The 21,296-nt window shown below is 44.3% G+C and overlaps 1 protein-coding gene and 1 pseudogene across 17 annotated transcripts in view; both read left to right on the top strand.

Annotated features, from left to right (window-relative positions):
* CSNK1G1 (casein kinase 1 gamma 1) overlaps positions 1 to 21,296 on the top strand; it is a 178,934-nt gene extending 157,638 nt beyond the window's left edge. For 11 of the 17 annotated variants that reach the window (XM_027569965.1, XM_027569958.1, XM_027569959.1 and 8 more), the window contains one exon: positions 7,837 to 8,070. In XM_027569965.1, coding sequence (XP_027425766.1) covers positions 7,837 to 8,070 — 234 coding nt within the window. Of the gene's footprint in view, positions 1 to 7,017; positions 7,731 to 7,836; positions 8,071 to 15,318 lie in introns of those variants that run through there. The other 6 variants (XM_027569970.2, XM_027569968.2, XM_027569969.2 and 3 more) reach the window with 3 other exon arrangements.
* Positions 189 to 1,092, top strand: LOC113909053 (annotated as a pseudogene).

Genomic DNA, 21,296 nt, shown 5'->3' with positions numbered 1-21,296 from the left:
TATTTGGCACTATCTTTTAAAATCTTAAAATACTGAATTCAGTGAATCCAGTTTCAGATAAATATTCCTCAGAAATGCACAGATACCGAAGATACATGTTCTAGAACAATCCTGTCAAAGGAAATGAGTCATATTTGTGATTTTAAATTTAATCACAATAAAAAGGTAAAAATAAGCCTTAGCCCAACATGGCGATCCACAACTAGGCGGCGCCGCCGCAGATCCCGGACACCCGGCGGGAGCTGGTGGATCTCGTGAAGCGGAAGCAGGAGCTGGCGGAGACACTGGCAAACTTGGAGAGACAGATCTGTGCTTTTGAAGGAAGCTACCTGGAAGACACTCAGATGTGTGGCAATATTATTCGTGGCTGGGATCGGTATCTGACCAACCAGAAAAACTCCAGTATCAAAAACAATCGAAGGAACCGGAAGTTTAAGGAAGCTGAGTGGCTCTTCAGTAAATCCTCAGTTACTTCAGCAGCTGCAGTAAGTGCATTGGCAGGAGTTCAGGATCAGCTCATTGCAAAGCAGGAGCCAGGAAGTGGGACCGAAAGTGATTCTTCTCCAGACTTCCACAATCAGGTGAATGAGCCCAGCCAGGAGGACCCTGAGGGCCTGGACGGATCTGTGCAGGGAGTGAAGCCTCAGAAGGCTGCTGCTTCTCCTTCCTCAGGGGGTCATCACGGCAGCCATAAAAAATGAAAGAATAAAAACCGACACAGGATTGATCTGAAGTTAAACAAAAAACCACGAGCTATTAGAAGACTCATTAGTGCAGAAGCTTCCAGGCTGTAGAGCCCTGCTTCCCTCCTCCAACCTCACAAAGATACATACTGCTCACCTGAGTGCATGGCCATCCATCCACCTCTGCTTTCCCAGACCCAGTGTCTGTGACTCAGAATAGTTCTGAAACGTGGTGACAAGTCATTTCTGTAAGACCACATTGGATCATTTACTGTGTGTCATTTTTAGTAACAGAACTGCAAGAAGACCAAGACATGGTTATAATTCCAGCAAGTTGCTAACTGTGCATGTCTCCCTTCTTGGAATGAATGTGTCCCTCCAAACTGGCTGGCACCAGTTTCATCTGTGATACCCATTGAAAAATGTTCTCTGGTTTTGTTTTATGCTGAAGGTAGAACATAGGTCACGTTTCAGAGGGAGGCTATAAATATTGGGCATTTTCTTATTTTGTTTGTGTTTTATTATTTTTCTATTGTTTTTACCATCTTCTTTGGGGACTTTTGTAATGCCGTTGTACAGCTCATACCTTCCTGCCGTCATATCTGATCATCTGCTTCATGCAGTTGCCAATGTTCTTCACTGAAAATAATCTGGTTTACCATAAAGAAAATGGGGAACTTTGCTCTGTGTTTTTGCAGGGGGGAGGTAAAGAGGGTTTACTTAATAATTACCTATCTTAAATCTTTCTGCATTGGAGGCAGTTTCATGTTCAAGGAACAGGAAAACCTGAAAAACCTAAGTTAAATCAATCCTTTTAAAATAGATATTTTTATTCTTTTATATAAATAAAATTTCGCAGGTGTTGACTTCTCAAGAAAGGGGTAAAAATAAACAGGTGAAACTAACTTTAATAATATATTTAATCCGATTTAAAACACTTCAACATGTAGTCAGTATTAAAAATAGAGAGGGGTGCCTGGCTGGCTCATTCAGTGGAGTGTGCGATTCTTGATCTCGGGGTTGTAAGTTTGAGCCCCATGTTGGGTGTAGAGACTACTCAAAAATAAAATCTTGAAAAAAATTATGAGATTTTTTTTTAATGGAGTATTTGAAATCTAGTGTGTATTTTACTCTTAAAGAACATCTCAGTTTGGACTAGCTACATTTTTAGTGCTCAGCAGCCACATGTGGCTAGTAGCTACTGTTATTGATGCTGCAGTTCTAGAATGTTTGTTGCCGCTTGTTTCTAATACCAGAAAATCTGATGCAACTAACTTTTTATCAGTTGACCGTTAACTAAAAAATAAAATAAAATTCGTCATGAACGAAACAAACATAATACTTCCATACAGTGGCTAGAGATCTCTGGGCCTTATGGGAAATGTCTAAGATGTGTTGTGGAAAAAGCAAGTTGTAAAACAATGTATGAAATTTAGCCCCATTTTTATTTTCACACATATGCAAAAAATATATATCAGAGGGATAACATACACATATGTTAGTATATGCAGAAGAAAAAAAAAACAGTGTAGAGTAGGGGAGGGCAAATACAACCAGTTGGACAAATCCCACCTTCTGCCTGTTTTTTATAAATAAAGTTTTATTAGAACATAAGCACACCCATTTGTTTATATATTGTATATGTCTGCTTTCATGCTCCAGTGGCAGAGCTGAGTAGTTTCCACACAGACTGTATAGTCCACAAAGCCTAAAATATTTACTACTTGTCTTTTTATGTAAATACTTTGCATAACCTTGTTCTCAAGGAAGATGTACTGAATTTCCCACTAGCCACATCCATGTGATGATGTCACTGGAAACTTGCACTTTTTATGTAGTCTTTTTTTTTTTTTAAAGATTTTATTTATATTCATGAGAGACACACACACACAGAGAGAGAGAGAGAGGCAGAGGGAGAAGCAGGCTCCCAAGGAGCAGGGAGCCTGATGTGGGACTCGATCCCAGAACCTTGGGATCATGACCTGAGCCAAAGGCAGATGCTTAACCATCTGAGCCACCCAGGCGCCCCTTATGTAGTCTTTTTAAATATTCTAGTTTGTTTTTTTACAATAAACATGCTTTTTAATTAGGGGAAAATGCAAAGATTAAATAATTTTAAAAGGAAATTACCTCATAATCAGGCATATCTGGACGGTTTAATAGATTTGTGTTCCTAGAACACAGAGGTGCTCCTTTGGACAGTGCTTCCTATTGTCCATTGTGAGGGATTGTCTTTAAAATTAGAGTTGATTAGAGTCTCTGGCAGCACTTTTGGAAAATGCAATCTCTCTCTACTCCCTATAAACTTAGTTCTGCCAGCTTCCTTGACAGTGGGTAGGGGACAGGCAAGTGTACCATTTCCCTAATATTACATTAAGCTCTGGTGCTCCTCAGTACATCTGCCTCTTTCATTGTACCCCCAGTGTGTGTATACTCATAAAGGCTATGCTTTTTGCAAACCAAATCAGCCATACTTTTCTAACACAACAGATGCCCACATTATTTTCAAGTTGTCTCACTTCCCAAAGGTGATGTGATCAAACCATACTTACCTACAGACACCACAATCCTGGAAGGGAATGCAGAGCATCAAGATGAGAAGAGTTTGCTCTGATAAGGCACATGGAGACTCCCATTCTAACCTGTTTAATAGGCAGACCTCCTGCCCCCATGGTTCCCATCCTGCCACTGTTTCCACAGATCTTCCACATATGGAAGATCTAAATTCAAGAAGGCAGTATATTTTTCTCTTTCAAAAAGATGATTCCAAAGTTGTTTAAATTAAAATATATAGGAAATATCTAGAAAGCTCCAGGACGAAGCAAAGGCATGAGACTTAAGAATGACATTTAACTTTTAACTAATATTTACTTGCTCAAATCTTTATAATTTTTAATTACAATTCTTGTTGAGGTCAGTAGTATTCTCATTTTACAGATAGGAAAGCTAAAGTACAGAACTACCACATATGTTAGTTGTGAGAAGTAGGATTGAAATGTTGATTGTCAGCTGAAGTATTGCTTCCTTTGGTATATAACTCGTTTTTCTTCATGGTCATGTTTTGAAAAATGGGGTTTAGTAACTCAGATTTTTTTACTTAAAATATTAAATTACTTATTAAAAGAGAACCAATATTAAGGACTAAAGTTCAAAATAGCACTTCACCTTAATCTCTTTCAGGTTAGTCCTTTAAGATGTGTATATTTTTTAAAGATTTTGTTTATTTGACAGAGACAGTGAGAGAGGGAATACAAGCAGGGGGAGTGGGAGAGGGAGAAGCAGGCCTCCCGCAGAGCAGGGAGCCCGATGCGGGGTTCGATCCCAGGACCCTAAGATCATGACCTGAGCTGAAGGCGACCCAGGCACCCCAGTCCTTTTAAGATATTAATTACTTTGGTCTTATGTGATATAGTCAGAGGAATGTCAGCTTAACTTTAATAGTGATTCCAACAAAATAACTTCCAGCATTCCAGGTACACAAATAAGCTTATTTTTTAATGAAATTATACTAAAAATTCAGTACAAAGGGTATAAAAATGATACTGCTTAAAATACTAATAATTCATTACATTCATAAGGGTGTTTTGGTTTGTTTTTCTGTTGTTTTTTATGGATTTTTTTTTTTCTTTTTAACAATTTTCTTCAACATCCTTGTATTTAACTGCAATAGTATTTATGAGGTAGACAGGACCAGGGTTGTGGGCCTGGTCTTACAGAACTAGAAACCAGGGCTCACAGAGGACATTGGTGTGGAGCGAGGCCTGGAGTCCAGCTCTCTGGTCACCTACAGGAGCGTTTACTCCACTGCACGTCTAGGCAGCAGTTCAGTGGTTTGACAGACTGTCCCTCCAGTCTCCAAAGTGGATGCTCTAAAGACCTAGATTAGCAGGGTATTTTAGGTATAGTTAGGTTACAAGTTAGACACCTGGTGATTAGGTTCCCATTTGTGCCTGATTCATTTGAGACCAGGTACTCATTGATACACACAAGATGTCCAGTCTGTAAGATGGAAATAACCTCTTCTTCCTTAGATTGCCCAAGGGCACTGCTTATGGGCCAAGTGGCAATTTGTAACAAAGAGAAATTAGAGCGCCTACAACATGTGAAACACTGGACAGGCGCCATGACCCAAAGTCATCAAGCAGTTGGCAGTGGTGATGCTTGCTGACTCCCATTTTGTCTGTCTCAGTAGAGGCCAAGACATTTTCTTTTTCTTTTTTTTTTTTAATGTTTTATTTATTTATTCATGAAAGAGAAAGAGAGAGGCAGAGGCAGAGGGAGAAGCAGGCTCCCCGCCTAGCAGGGAGCCCAATGTGGGACTCGATCCCAGGACCCTGGGATCATGACCTGAGCCAAAGGCAGACGCTTAACCATCTGAGCCACCCAGGAGGCCAAGACATTTTCTTTAACATCTTGTCCATTCCTGAATTGTTCTTTAAGAAACAATGATTTCTCCTCTAGCCCTCTTGCTGGCAGAATGAATTTACCAGCATGATCACCAGCATGCAGCCAGAATGTGCCCCAGGAAATAAATGTAAGCTGAGGAAGTTAACAGGACAATGTTAGCATGAGGGGCTGTGCTTCTTTACTCTGTAAACCTTCACTCCTCACATTTTGTTTTTGCTGTTTATTGCCCTTCTTATTTTGAAAATTTCAAATTTATGGAGAAGTTAGTGGTTGTGGTGGTGGTGGTAGTCAAATGAACCTGTGCATATCCTTAACGTAGATGAATGATTATTAAGATTTTGCCACATGTCTTTCATTCTATGGTGGTGGCGTGGGGGGTGGGGGGGAGTATGTGCTAAAAAGTATTTGAAAGTAAATTGTAAACATCATCACATGTTATCTCACAATACTTTACTCAGTGTGTCCTAAGAACAAAGACATTCTCTCATGTAATCAGTACCATTGTCGATCTAAGAGATTGAATAATAATTCCATAATATCTCATCTACAGTCCTTATCACATTTCCAGTTGTCCCCCAGATTAATTTTATAGGGTCCAGGACCTAATCGAGGTTTGCATTTGCATTTAGTTCTTAGGCCCCTTTAGTTTCTTTCAATCTCTTAGTCGCTTAATCTCTTTTAGTCTATAACACTTACTCCTGTGTTAAAAGGGGGGGGGAAAGTTTTTTTTTTTTTTTTTTTTTAAAGATTTATTTATTTATTTATTTGAGAGAGAGAGAGAATGAGAGATAGAGAGCATGAGAGGGAAGAGGATCAGAGGGAGAAGCAGACTCCCTGCTGAGCAGGGAGCCCGATGTGGGACTCGATCCCAGGACTCCAGGATCATGACCTGAGCCGAAGGCAGTCGCTTAACCAACTGAGCCACTCAGGCGCCCGGGAAAAGTTTTTCAGAGAAGTTTTTTTTGAAGAGTCCAGGCTTGCTGTCCTATAGAAAGTCCCACATTTTGGGTTTGTCTGTTTTTTTTTGTTTTTGTTTTTTTCCATCATACTTCTATTAAGATAAAACTTTTTTTTTTTTTTTTGGCAAGAATATTACATAGATAATGTTATATAATATTTATTATGTCCTGTCAGGAGATAAATAAGATTGAGTGGTTCCATTAATGAGATGTGCTAAATTTGATCAATAGCAGATCCCTTGGGTAAGTCCAAATTTAATGTTGTAGGTTTCTTTGACTAGCCATATAGCATTGTTTCAATTTTTTTAAAGCATGTATTATCAATAAGAACAATAAATATTTCTGGTTTAGAAATAATGGTCAGTAGAGAATGCTACTAAGAGTGTTTACCTTGTGTGCCCTTTATTCTTTGAATAAATACCCCAAAGAGCCCTTACTCTGAACATTTCCTCCTGCCTGCCTTTTTATGATTATGCTTGAAATTTTTTCCAATAAGCTGCTGGTGAGGAGCAGCTCTAGAGGGAGATAAGAATAAACATTTATGGAGGGAGAATAACAGTAGTATGAATACTTACTGAGCCATTTCCATGTACCATGGCACTGGGCTAAACACTTTGTGTGGATTGTCTGCACAGGAACCCTATTAAGTGTAAGCAGCATTGTTTCCCCATTTTACTTAGGAAGCTTAGGCACAGAAAGATTGAGGATCTTGCCCAAAGACCCACAGCAAGTAAGTGATGGAACTAGGGTTCACACCCAGGGCTGACTAAACCTGGAGCCCATATCTTAGTTACTATGTATGTTCTGCTACCGTATTGTGCCAGGTATCATACCAGACACCATCTCGTACATTTGCTTGTGTAATTCTCACATCAACCTGTAAGAAACCGTCTCAATTAGATGAAGTTACTTACCGAAGGGCATATGGTATCGTTTATCCTATTTTGTGGTTCTCTCCCATGTTTCAGCCAAGATCTTTAACAGCAGAGTGGTTTATCCAACGGGGTCCCTTTTCCTACTTCCCAGCACCCACATAAGCAGGAATCATGTGCTGGAAATGAAACCAGGTGACAGAAGCAGCTGCACAAGCAAGAGAAGCCTGATCGGGTCCACATTAACCAGATGACAGGAGTGAGAGCCTTCAGTTACAATTCGGGGACCATCAGTGAGAAATGGGATGACAATGAACCTGAAATAAAAGTTGTTGAAATAAGACTGGTCTTCCAAGGGAAAGCGTTTCCTTACCGTCTGCCCTCTCACTAGAGAGGATGCGGCAGTCTTGTTGTTTGAGTAACTTCAAACCAACGATCAAAGCCATGAAGAAATTTCTGAAGGAAAGTGTGATTGCTTATAGTTTCTGATGCCCACTATTGATTTCTTTTTGAGAATTTTTTTCCATACCATCACTGAGTCTATTTATAATTCTAGCATAAGAAACTGAGAGAAGTGGAATGAAAGAGAGTACCATGACCACTTTTACAGGCTTTTTGTGAAGATTAAATTCACACACATGCAGTGTAGCGGGAGTGCTGACACGGAGTAGGGATTCAGTATGGAAGTTACTATTATATGATTACATCATTGCATTTTGTGTTCTCACATGATATGGTCCTGGGAACCTTACCAAATGAGGACATTTGGCCCCTCAGCTCAGGAAGACAAGCATTCCAGACACTGCCTGGTTAGTACCTAAGTTAGAGACTAGAGCTCCCCTAGGGACCCTCTCTGGTGCTGGCAGGAGGCTCCTATTGCCATGGCGTCTGTCACACTCCATCTTTCTGTTCCAGGTGGTTAGCTCAACCAATGGAGAGCTGAATGTCGATGACCCCACGGGAGCCCACTCCAATGCACCAATCACAGCTCACGCCGAGGTGGAGGTAGTCGAGGAAGCTAAGTACGTTCATCTTTCAAGGGGGCTTTTGAGTCCTCGGTTGAAAAATCTTCTCTGTCTTTTCCTTTCTATGTGCTGCTCATCTCAGACTGGATTCCTCATGCTTGTGTCCTCAGCTTTCTTCCTTTGACCATTTTATTTTTTGCATGGTACCTTAAGGCTGCTTCTGCCCTTCTTTAGCTGTGATTTCTGGGAAGACCATCACATTTTTCTAGTCCACATGGGGCAAAAGCCCTAGTGAACTGAAAGAAGCATGGTATAAGAGGTAAAACGGATAGTAGTCATGAGCATCTTGGGTCCCCTGAAGCTTCTTGCTCCCTGTGGGATACAAAGAAAAATCTGCTTATCTTAAATCATGGGCCATACTGAACAGCATTTGATTTCTGGTTCTTGGCTTAAGAACTCTGCATGTATAGTCCTGGAGCCAAGGGTTATAGGGCCATTGTGTTCTCACTTAAATGATTCTGGACTCAGAGAAACTCTGGTAAGTCAGGCAAGATAGTTTCTACACCTGTGAGGAAGAGTCTTGGGAGGAGAGGAAATCACCCTATCGGGGAGGGGTGAGTCCATTCCCTTTTCTGCTCCTCTTGCCTGTGAATGTGTTGCCCTACCCGTACCACCAGCCCTTGGTGCTCTCTGCATGGCGTGTGGTTAAACTCTTAGCATATGGGGTAGAAGGGGGAAGGGCTTCCAGTTCTGCTGCAACAGCAGCATTTCTATCACTTGTTTCCCTTTTTCCCCATCCCAAATTCCAATCCAGACTTAAACTCCAAGAAGACATGAGGTAGGGAGAGAGAAGTCCTTTACAAACCAGTAACTGCTGCCAAGCCTGATATGGATGACCTTTCTTATAAACCCTTTGAGAACAGGCTATCCCAGTATCTTGTTCTCAGAAGCAGACAACATACGAATAGTGACACTGTGTCCCAGGTGCTCTCTTGGGCCCCCACATGGCCTCAGTATCCGCCAGAATGTGCTTACACCTCTGGGTGTGAGGTGGTGGGAGGCCAGTCAAGACCTGCATTCTTTCTTCCAACTACACTTTGCATGCTTGTCTCCTGCCCATCTGTATGATCAGCTCACTTTGCTTCCAAGAGGTCCTTGCCTTGGAAAGCCAGGATTTGGGGATTCCTACCCAGGAGATAAAAAGCAACTCAAGGATGACTTGGACTCTCTTGTCAAGTCCCTGCTGACCGTAGGCAGCTTCAGATGCTCCTCTCCTGGTTTCTATAAGGCCCTGATAAGCAAGGAAGGCAGGGGGAGTTTTTAATGCCGGGAAGAGACCATTTTTAGTAAGGAAACATGCTCTCTATTCTCAGAGACTTTGCAGCTTTTAATGGTACTCTCGGTTTTTCAGCTTCCGTGACAAATTTCATTCTCCCAAATAAAGAGTATAGTACTCCTTATCCTCTGGGTTCTCAACCTTGGCTGCACTTTGGAATCACCGGGGGCGTGTTAGAAGGTATATATCTGAGTCCTGGCCCCAGAGATTCTGATTTTATCTGGGGTTATGGCCTGAGCATCAGGAAATTTTAAAGTTCAGATAATTCGAATGTGTGGCCAAGGTTGGGAATCAGGGCTCAGGGCACTAAGCATGTTCTGGTTTAAACATTGTCTGGGCTTGAAAGATGACTGTCCCCATTCCCACCCCACCTCACTCCCAGTTCATGTGGCTATTACTTTGAAGGCTAGGCATTTAGTTCTGGATTTAATAGTGTACTTTGAATACCAAGATTGAATGGGCTTTCATCTTATAGTATGTCTTATACAGGTTTATCTTTTGAACCCATTCTCTCACTTCGTTTTGGTAAATGTGTACACTGATTGTGTATGTGAGTGTGGTGTCTGTGTCCTGTGTGTAAAATATGGGGCCGTTCACACAAAGAGATTGCAATGTGGTGAATTCTGTTCTGGTATATTCTAAACTCTAGGACATGAAGAGCATTTAAAGTCTCCCCATTTAGTGAAAAGGACTACTGGGCCTCTTTGCTGCCTGTTCCAGGTTTGGGCCTTCTGAAATGTGTGGAAACCAGAGGGGAGCAGTTGTATTTGCCCAAATGTCTTCCAAAAGCTCAAAGCTTAGGGCATTTTGTGTGCTGATTCCCCTAGTAATCTCATGAGCTACCAATCCGTCTTGCCCAGGGAACTCTCAGCACAGCTGTGTGTATCTCTTCTTGGCTGTCTCTGTGTTTTGGAGGGAGGGAGAGGTAGCCATGAATCCACCTGCTCTGCCATTTTCATGGGGAGAAGTCACAGCTAGAGAAGCATGAGACGTCCCAAACAACCCTCATTGCACGCAGCTGTGATGCCCTTTGTCCATGCAGCCTGCTTGTGGGAAAAAGAGGGCTGTTGCCTATGTTAAGATTCAAGCAGGGACTGGGGAGATACATGAAACCTTCGCTTTCAAGCTTTTGAAAAAGTTTAGGTTCCTCACCCAGCTTGTTTTTGTAAAGGAGGAGAGAGAGAACAGGGTCTTGGGTTTTGTTCTGTATACGAAACGAACATCTAACTGCCCTTTTCTTCTGCTTAGGACCCATGTCCTTGTTTAAATATGATTGGAAGGGGGTAGTGAGGCAAGGCAGCTTTTTGGTTGATTTTTGTTATGGTAAAAATAGGAGTTCTTGGTTATCCACCGACTTTAGCTATAACTTAGCAATTTCTCCTGGGAATTAACAAGAATGGGATGTAGGCCCTTATCTGAGCAGTTTTACCTTAGTCCAGAGCAGGGACCCTTCTTGCTCTGCTTCAGCTCCTACTAAAATAAAGTGTTGCTGAAGCCTTCTCCCCCCCCCCCCCAGAGGAAGAGCTAACTACCAGCTGCTTTGGTCAGGCATGTCGGATTTATAGAAAGGCTAGCGACTTCTCTTTCCCTCAGAATGGTCAGGAGGTCAGCTTCGCACTGTACAGTAAGACTTTGTGTGGGAACCAAAATGGCTCACTTGGTGCTTGATTGAATTCTTACAGGCAGGATCGTTTCCTCTTTCTCCTGCTACCTTACTGGAAATTGCCCAGGAAAACCCACTCTGGGGCTCCCACCAACTCTTTCTGTTTTACCTTTCCCCTCACTGAGATGTCCCGCTCCCTCCTGGATGCTTCTGTCAGGCGCCTGCCCTCTCCACCTTAGTGTGGGGGCCAAGTGGCCTGGGTGTACTCACGCTACCTTGACAGAGGAGGAAACAAAACGCAGACACATACTGCATGTTTGCATGGCTCACAGGGAGTCGCTTCCGCCTCACCTCTGTGGACTAATCTCTCTCTCTTTCTCTCTTCCTTTCTGTGTTTTTCTCTTTACACACTCTGTAGCTGCCTGAAAATGCTCAACCTGTGGTGAGTCCCTCTCTCCAGTCCACATGCTAGGGGAGCGGACCAGACTAGGCTGGGATTGGCACAACCAAACAACATGCCTTAGGAACACTCAATGGCTTCCATACGCCGCCTTGTGCCATAACCACCCAGACTGGGGAACTAGATCCACAAGGTGGGGATGGGGCAGGCCTACACCCAGGAATTAATCTGTTCCTTCTTTCCTTTCAAACCCATCTCATCGCTATCTCCTCCTGTTGAAACAACATCCCACAGTATCCAAAATTCCCTTTCTATGTTTAGCTAAGTGAATTGTCTCCCAAATTACTAGGCCAGAAATGATCAGACAGAGAGGGACAAGAGCAGGAGGACAAGGTTACTCTATCAGCTGTTTAGATTATCATTCACAATGCCAAGGGCAGTTGTTGCCAGTTAATCTCACATTCTGTGGCTTGGTCTCTCACCTGCAAATTGGCAGCTTTGGGAAAAATCCATGACTTTTCTTTTTGATTCAGCTGGTTCTTTCATCTATAGAATGAGTCTCTCAAAAGGAGCTCCTTCTTGGGGGGAGAAATGGACATTTTGTTCTTGTTGTTTTGGGGGGGGGTTTTTTGTTTGTTTTTCGTTTATTGTCTTTTTTTTTTTTTCCTGTCAGAGTATATTCAGTGGGTCAGGGGCTTACTCAGCTAATGAGTTATTGGAGCCTGTCTTTTCTGCTCCTGGAAAAGGTTCATTGAATGCATTCTTAGGAACAACAGGAGCTACGTGGGAGGGGAAGCCCTAGAGAATCCACATTCAGTGAGGCACATTCTTGCTACAAGAAAGAGCCCTCTCGCCAGCTTGCTTCTCAGCTGCTGCCTGTGACCTTCCAGGTACTCCTGACCTAGTTGGTCTGTTGCAGTCTGGAATGAGAACTCCCCCACATCGTCTGCATGCATGGGGTCATGTTCTACATGGTGATAACAGCCTGCGGGGTTCTGTGGTCACTTTGTTTCTGTTTGTCTTCAGGGACTGGGTTGTACACCAGTTTCTGAACCCCAGCGGTCTAAGCCAAGTTGCCTACAGGGTTTCTCCAGGGACAGGGCTATGTGGAAGATAACAAATGGGTTTTATGGAAATAGAATTTGTAGCCTTATGGTACTGAGGAGTGCATTTGGCCTGTTTATCTAGCAAACATGTCTGTGTAAATCTGACATTGTCATAGTCTCTGTTGCCCTGTGAGATGTCAGTCGCATCATCCTGACTGCAAATACAGGGCCTGCTGTGTGCTCATGCAACTCTGCTTGGAACTCTAGGAGGTTCCCCTAGAGCTTAGGTACCATCTGGCTTATGTATTCCAGAAAGCTTAGGTGCCATCTAGCTGTTGTAGAGCCAAGACATACATACTTGAAAGGACGAGTAGTTCTCCAGGACACTTGTTATTACCCCCCAAGAGGTCACTGTGGACAGGAATGGTCAAGAAAGGCTTCACGGATATGGTGGGGCTTGAGCCAGGTATTAGAGCAAGGGAAGAATGTGAAAGTACACTCAAGAGGAGAAGCGTAGCAAAGGGATAGCTGAAGGGGAGAGGGCCAGGACGTAGCAAGAGAGCAGTGTGGGCAAGGTAATGGCTCGCAACTCTGGGCAAAGAGCACGTGGTAGGGAGCTCACAGGTCTGGGCAAAGAGCACGTGGTGGCTTGTGAGTAGGGAGACTGGATTGATTCTGACTCCAGCATGTTAAGAACTTCTGGTCATCCAATCAAAGAATCGACTGGAAGAAAACCTACAACACAAGAAGCGTTCATCATCACTCACCTTCCTTCTCTTCGGAGAGTAAGACATCTGTATGGAGTTAGTCAGTGGGCTTGGTCTGGGGTGTGGGGCCTGTTTCCTCGTGGCTAGAAGTATGAGAGGCTTCCGCTCCTGCTGAAGTGTTCCATACTGTAACTAGCAAAAACTCCTCCAGGCCTCAGAACCACGGCTCCCACTCCCCTCCAGTCAGGTGAATTCGGCATGGCACATCAGGTTATGATGTGCTTGCAAGCAGACGTTAATTCTTAGGACTTGCCTTGAAGGAGGTAAAATAGTATAATTTGAAATGGACCAAAATAGTATTTCAGACTTCATTGTGATTGCTCTTATTAAAAACACAAAATCCTCATTTTAGTATCCTCCAAAAAAAAGAAGAATAGAAATTGACTTAAATGTTAGTGATGTCTCTGAAAATCATGGTTAACAGGGAGCAGGTAACTCCATTGAAATACTGGTGCTCCCATGAGATTTAATTTGCCTTGTTTAATATTAATTTCAAGACTTTCAACTTGGAAATGTCCATTTTCTAAAACATATATAATAGAAAAAGACCATTTTTTTTTCCTTTGAAGTCTTCTCCAGGGAGAAGACGATCTTAAACAATCAAAAGTATTGGTTATTTTTATTTAAAAAAGTTTATTCAGTCTCCAAATACACATGCCACTTTGTTTAGTGACTATATTCACACCCATTAATAGTATTTCATGGGGCACCTGGCTGGCTCAGTCAGAATGTGGCTCTTGATCATGGGGTCATGAGTTTGAGCCCCGTGTTGGGGGTAGAGATTACATAAATAAATAAACCTAAAAAAATAGTATTTCACAAAAGTCACTGATATCCTCAGAAAAATCTTTTTTAAGACCCCCTTAAGAAGCTCCTGTTTCCAAAATTTTCATGTTTGATACATCTTGGTACAGTTAAAAGTTATCATTACCTGTATAAATGTCTGTTTCTGCATTCTGAGAGAATTTTTAATTTTTAATAACCTGTGTGTGCTCCAAATTTTTAATAACCTGTCCATTGGGTGTCAAAATACCAAGGGGTCAGACTGAAAAAAGAGAATCTTAGCTACAGTGGAGAATTTGGAGACATGGGAAGTAAGCAACAGTTTTTCATTTTCATATGAATAGCCCTGGCATTAAACCCAGAGGGATTTAAGCAAGAGAAGCAGATAGAGTTTTCTCTGAAAAGCTTTCCTTTCAAGGGTCAAGTTTGCAGCCTGACTCCCCTCCACCATCTAGCATCTTTGACTCATCCACACCTTCTGGCACTCACATCCTCATTTCCAATGTGTCAGCTTCCTGGGAAGGACCTCTCTCCTGCACCAGCGACGCCACTGCCTTCATCACCCCCTTCTGTAGTTAGTCACTGTCGCAGCGAGAGCTGCTCCCCATTCCAGAGACAGGAGTAAGGAGGGGTGCTTGGGCTCAGGGCTATTGCCCAGGGAGCAGCACGTGGAGCGCGGGTGAGGGGAGTAGGCCCTGACCTCCACCCTACACGAGGGCCGGTCCTCTAACCCTGTCGGGCCCAGCAGTGGCAGTCTCAGTAGCTAAGCTGAGGACCCTGCAGCCACGTGCTTGCCAATGGTCAGCTTTCTGGGCTTTGGCACCGGTCCCCTCCAAACCAAAAGTGGGCTGTGCCGATTTCAGTCAGGGGATCTAGGCTCACTGTTCTTACAAGATTCGGGGTTCCACCTGCCTGCTCTGGGTAGCTGGGTGGGGTGGGGATGGGGATGCGGGCTGGAAAGAATCCTTAATCCTTCGTTGGCGGCATCATGAGCTTCTGCTAGAATTCCAATCATATTTTGTGGGGGATTTGTTTGCCTCGGTTTAGCTCCATACCTGCCGGCTACTGAAGCAGCATTCAGTCATTTTGCTCTCTGTCTCAAGGGGCCAGCAATGCAGGCTAGTCTTAGGTGGCTTTGAGGACCCCCCAGCCTTGGTTTTAGATAGAGATGAGCTATGTGGGCTGAGTGGGAGACTGGGAAACAAGCCTTCTTCCTCCTTCTTCCAAAGATGCCTGTTTTGGCCCTGCCTAGCCTGCAGCCTTTTGATGATCAGGTTTGGTAGCTGCAGATTGAAATGAAGCAGCTATTGCCTTTGGCTTTCCTGGCAGACACTGCCCACTGCTTCCAGTGTGTGCGCTGAAGACGGGGGTGGCCCTGTGGGTGGGTGCCAGGGGGAAAATCCACCCCCCCCAGCCCCCACAGTCAGCAGAAGCAGGCAGAAGCTGTTCGAAGGTGCAGGCCTCCCGCACTGACTTGCCATGTTACTTGTGCTCCAGGTGCTGTTGTTTCTTCAAGAGGAAAAGGAAGAAGACTGCCCAGCGCCACAAGTGACCAGTGCCTCCCAGGAGTCCTCAGGCCCTCGATTGCACCTGCAGCTCCTGCCATTTTTCATTGGAAGGGACTCCTCTGTGGGGGAGGGTGGAGATCCAAACCAAAAAGAAGAAAACAGAGGCCCCCAGAAGGAGCCAGTGCGGGCAGCCAGGGCCCGGGGGGGTGTCAGTGGCCACCGCTGCCTGCCTAAAGCTCTGAGCAGGTCCCAGAGCGGCGGCCCGTCCACTGCTTGCCCCTGCGGCTGCCTGGTTGACTCTCCTTCCTATTGTTTACAGTGAAGGTGTCATTCACAAAAACTCAAGGACTACTATGCTCTTCCCTCGTGTAGTTTACTCCTGGTTCTTGCCCCACCCTCAACCCTCTCCAGCATAAAAGCTAGTGCATTAAAGGCTATGTCTGCTGAAGGAACTCCAGAGGGTGGGGGTGTGGCCAAGAAGGCAAGGGGAAGATGGCAGGCCTGGGCAGGAGGAGAACCTTCTCCAACTACCAGGCGTGCCTGGCAGCAAGGCTCCCTCCTCTGTGCCTGTGCAGCCTCCATCCCCAGCTGGCCACGGGGTGCAGGTTCCTCCCTCCCTCCCTTCTTCTGTGAAGTTACACTGTCGGACACAAGCTGTGAGAAATCTGCAGTCTACTGTCCCCGCGTGTTGGCATTCTTCGCTCTCTTGACAAGCGAACTCTGTTCTCCAGACGGTAGTAGGACAATGCAAATTGTTCTGATCAAAGGAAAAAAAACTGACTTTATTGCACTTTTAGTTGTTTTTTGTTTTGTTTTGTTTTTTAACAAAAAACACAGCAGATGCATATTGTGTCTGGTTATATCGGGAGTTTTACTTTTTTCTGTTTTGAGGGGGATGGGGCCAGCCAAGCCATTCAGAGAGAACATGGGTCCAGAGGACATTCTCAGTGGAAAAAGTTGGGTCTGCAGCACCCAGAAGAGAAGAAGCCAAACTCTGTGTCATTCTGAGTAAACACTCAGGTTGGCAAGGAAACATACTTGAATTTTCCTCATCTTCTCAACTGCTGAAGAATGTCCCTCCCAGAGCCTCTTGACCTCATCAGCCTACAGTTTGGACTGCCTTGCTCTCCAGCACATGGGATAAGCCAGACTGTGACCAGGAGAAGATGTTTGACAAAAAAATTGGAAATAATCGGTTTCCTCCACTGCCAGGGACTTCCAACTAGATAGCCATGTGACTTCCTTAGTGACTTGGGGGACAAAATTCGTGATGAAAGAGCCACCACCATATTGCCACTAGTGGACAAGAAGAGGAGCAAAGTGAGCCTGCCTTCCAACTGCCAGAAGAACCTCAGGATTTGGCATAGGGCCAGTGAATAAAATCAGTGTGTACTGTCTGCCCCAGTAGCTGAGTGATAGCATTTGGTCTGGCCTGCCTTACCAGAAACCAAGCACCTGCAGATCTTCTTCCAGTAGGTCCACAGCAGCAGGCTCCAGACTGAGCATGTGGAGCTGTCGTGAACAGGAGAATAAGATTGATTGGTGCTGGAAAATTCCAGGGGAAAGGATATTGAAATGAAAGGTCTGAAATTATTTTCTCAATTGGATGTAGACTCCTTCCAAATAAGATGGCCGCATATCGAGAGCATGTTTCCCCAGTCCACTATTTGCCTTCCCGTGTGGGATGGTCACCTAACCTACTACCATGAAGGGTCTTGATTCTTCATTCACTTCTTGGAAAGTCATCAATGTATGGAGTTAATCTTATTGTGCTCAATTTTCATTTGAGCTCAGTGGCTTATGCAAACAGTGACCTCATTCCAGATGTGATAGAGGAGAAAGAATCACTTACGTCAGGGAACAAGGCCTTGTGTCTGGGAGTAGAGAGAGCTAACTGTGGAGGACCAGTGGCTGGTGACTGAGTCTGGTGGTTTTGGGAACACAAATCATTTGCCTCTGGCTTGAGGTAGTGGGCCATCTTTTGGACTGGAGGATGTGGGGATACTTTCCGGTAGTTGGCATGTCTTGACAAGTCCCTTGATGTATCTCACATGGAGCAGAAATAGCAGTTGCATGGATCAGAGTTATTGGACTTCAACTGTTCCATTGGGCCTTGGCTAGGAAGTATCACTTTATTGGCTTCAGACCTGCTTAGCTCATGTGTAGATTGTAATCTTTCATTTCTTTAAAAGAAAATTTCCTGTATACAAGACAGAGTGGCTGGGAGACACACTGTCACATCCCTTTTCCACAAGGATTTTGAATATTGCTTCCTCGATATTACCTAGTGGTTAAGGCACCATCATAGAAACATTTCTCAGATGGCACTTGGGCAACTCAAACTTGCTTGTATAGAAACTTTAACTTCCTTATACCTTGTCTAGAAAAAGCCTTGTCTCTCAAAGGAGGGCAAGGGGAAAATGGTGACAAAGCCTCTAGCATCCTGGCACTCCATACCCACTAAGTGCCTCCCCACCTCTGCTTCCACAAAAAAGCAAAGGCAGTGACCAGCTTGGCTCAGGGCAGGTCCCCCTGCAGCTGGGTTTGTGACTTTTTTTGGTCTTAAATGTTTTTAAAGGCTAGCTCTTGAGGGGTTTAAACCTAAGCAGTTATGGGGGGGGGGGTCCTTCCTAATGCACTGTTCTTTCTTTCCCCCCCACAAATCTCTTTACTAGGTATTTGATTTTCATAACAAAGGGTCATGGTGATTCTTCCAAGGCCATTAGCACTCCAAGGTGGTCCCAGACCCCTGAGAGATTCTATTGTGATCTTCCTGAAAATTAAAAAGTAAATAAGAAAGACTACCTAAGGAATAATTTGGCCATCAGTACCATCCCCACCAGCACATCAGGGCTCCCGGCCTCAAGCCGCTTGCTCTAGTTGCTTAGCGCTGTGCCTCAGCCAGGCCCCCGAGGCTGGGCACTCCCTCCACCCACCAGCCACCCTAGTCCACTCACTGCAGTTTTTTGATCTTTCTCCATTTCACAACATGGTGCCTAGGGATCTTTTTCTTTGGGATTGATGCAGTTGCTTCTGGGTTAGCAGTAAGTACTAACAGCATCCGTTCATTAAAAAAAACCCTTAATATATGCCACCAGGAGTTCTCCTGAGCCCTGCGCCCCTCTGGCATTGCATCCTGAGCAGATTGAGGCATAAACGGTCCTTCTCGTATACCAGAGGATGATGTGTGTCTGCGCAGTCAGGCCTTGTAAGGGTTGACCACTTGCCACACACACCCTGCCATTTCCCAGGGATCTCACTCTGGACTCCTCTGCAAGGGAGGGCCGTGTTCCAGCAGCTGCTGTGCTCTCGTGACCGCCTTCATGAACATTTCTGCTGCACTGGGTCTGTCTAGGAGTAAACAGGGTCTAAGAAGGTACAAGTAAGGGACTAGGCTGACCTCCAGTTAAAGCTTCAATTCACTCTGGATAGGCTGACCTCCAGTTAAAGCTCCAATTCACTCTGGAACACGGGGGCAACAGGAGACGGCAAGATCCTGGGGTTTTCATAGTGGTGTTGATTTGCCTGTTTATGTCCATGAACTGCGGGTACAAAGAAACGGCCCCTGCCGGCAGCCGGAAGAGGGTCCATCACCTCGATATCCCAACTTAGTTCACTGGAAGTGTGCACTGATGGTGCATATTCAGTGTTGATTCTCAGTGTGAGTAACCATCTTTAAGGTCAGAAATATGCAGTGATGGTAACGTCTGTCGGAGTGGTTACTAAAGATCATAGCCTTAACTTTTTGTATGCAAAAGATAGAACTTATTCCCCTGCTCAGTGAGCAAGCATGGCCTGTGTTTCTCAAAAACAAGTTCTTCCATGGCAGCCCAGAAAGCATCGCAAAGGAACTTACTCTTCTGATGCATCTCTTCCGATTTCACCTGCCTCCTGTGTGACCCAGTCACCTCTTCCATTTTCATATTAAAACCAGTTCTGCATCCCCAGTGAGTTGCCCTGACAATGTCGTCTCCAGTGTCAGCCGCGTTGGGGCTGGAGTCCCTCGGATTGGGAGCTTGCAGCACCACCCGGCCAACATTGCCTTTGCCAGTCCACTGCCGCCATCCCCACCATTGCCCTAAGGTGCGCAGCTGAGTCCCAACAACTGTTAGCCAGCGTGATGAGGCACCCCATCCGGATTGGCCATCTGAGCGACAGGCACTTGTCTCTGAGGTTCTTGCTTTTGCCAACTCTAGGCCTCCGGGAAAGCCCTGTCTAGAGATTGATGGCCAGGGACTCCCAGTCTTCCCTATGATGGGTCAGCAGGAATTGAAATGAGATTCCTATGGTTTTGTTGTCTTGTTTGGGGGAGGGGGGAGGGGGAGAGGGAGGGGTGGCTTTGTTTCTGAATAAGAAAAAGAGGAAACCACGGCCCTTGTGAGGGTTTGCAGAGTTTTGAGCAGTTTTTAGCCACAAATAAAGAATCTTGGAAGTCTTCGATCAATTAAGCAGTCTTAAAAACATGTTTCTCATAACTCCTTTTGCAGGTGACTGAGTGCAAAAGAATAGGTTTCTCCATTGTATTCAAAATAGTAAGTAGGTTCCCTGGATACAGACAGTAGTAGTTGACACATTTCCTCAAAAAGCAACCAGGACGTCCACTCCAGTATTTGTAGATCAGCTTACAAAGGAAAAAGTGAACGTGTACTCCGTATGTTTTTAGTTTCGTTACCAAACTTGATGTTCTAAAGAAACCTCAGTTCTGTGGACAGAATTTCTTTTGTTACTTTCCTCCTCTTTCTCTTCACAATCATATTTCCAGTGCCATCACCACCTTCAGAGTCTCAGAGCAGAGGGTTATCCATGGTAATAAGTGGGGGTGCCGTGCACTCATCCCAATAACACACACAAGAGGACAGCTGTCCCGACTGCCTCTTCCCTGCAAACCCCCTCTTTCAGGGCAGGTGAGACATTTTCAGTATTCTTCATGAGCTCCAGACCAAATCCCAGGCCAGCCCTTGCACCGAAAGCTTTTTTTTAAGAGGCTTGTCAATCTGTTAGGATCGTCTCAGGAGAGATGCGCCATTTCTTTGGGGGGAAATAGATTTACAGATGGGTGTGTGTGGTTGCCTTGTATGCCTGTGTGTGTGTGTGTGTGTGTGTGTGTGTGCGCGCGCGCGTGCACACACTCGGGCGCTCGGGCGTGTTCTCATCTGTGCATTTCACTTCCATAAAGACACAGCCCAGGCTGCTGGGACCACGTGTTACTGAATATTCTCAGAAGTAAACAGGTAACAAGTGAGCTTCTCAAATTAGTGTCACAGCAAGCTGGCTCTAGGAATGAGCCCCATTTATCGAGCAGAAGAGTAAACAGAAAAGATAGAGATGAAACCAAAAATATAACCACCCCAATGGAAAATAATGTTGATTCATCAGTTCCCATTGGATATATTACATGCTCTAATTTATTATTTTTTTGTTTCTTTAATCTTTCCCCATTGTACTTTTAAAAAGATGTTGGGATGTTGACTGCAATTTTTTTAAGACTAGATGATGTATAAATCAGCTGTGGAAATCAGTTTTAATTGCTGTGTGGATGTGTCTGATTATTGTTAAATGCCTTTTTTTTTTTTTTTTACTTTTTATTTTAGATATGTGATGTTGTTTCATAAACCCTGGCACTGGTCACAAAGCTCAGCTGTGAAAAATGAAACTTGTAGTATTTTTAAACATGAATGTCAATTTCAAGTGTATTTGAAATGGTTCCTCCGGGAGAGAGATTTGTACACCATTAGGAGAAACTCCTCTGCAGAGGAAGTAGCCTTTTTTGGAAAAAATGGAAAATGGGTCTTGATATGTTATCTCAGAGTAGCCCATTTCCTAGGGCACCATGGAAAACACAAATGTGATCTTTAAGTATACCTCTTCCCCAATTTGGGGAAGAAAGGACTCAGTTTGCACCCTTTTTGTATGTAAAATAAAATGTCTTACCTTTCTTGACTAATTTTCTTTGGTTAGTTGGTTGGT

Source organism: Zalophus californianus, chromosome 6 (genome assembly GCF_009762305.2).
Source record: "Zalophus californianus isolate mZalCal1 chromosome 6, mZalCal1.pri.v2, whole genome shotgun sequence".
Lineage (NCBI taxonomy): Eukaryota > Metazoa > Chordata > Mammalia > Carnivora > Otariidae > Zalophus > Zalophus californianus.
The sequence above is the reverse complement of the archived record's forward strand: the minus strand, read 5'-3'. Positions and strand labels throughout refer to the sequence as shown.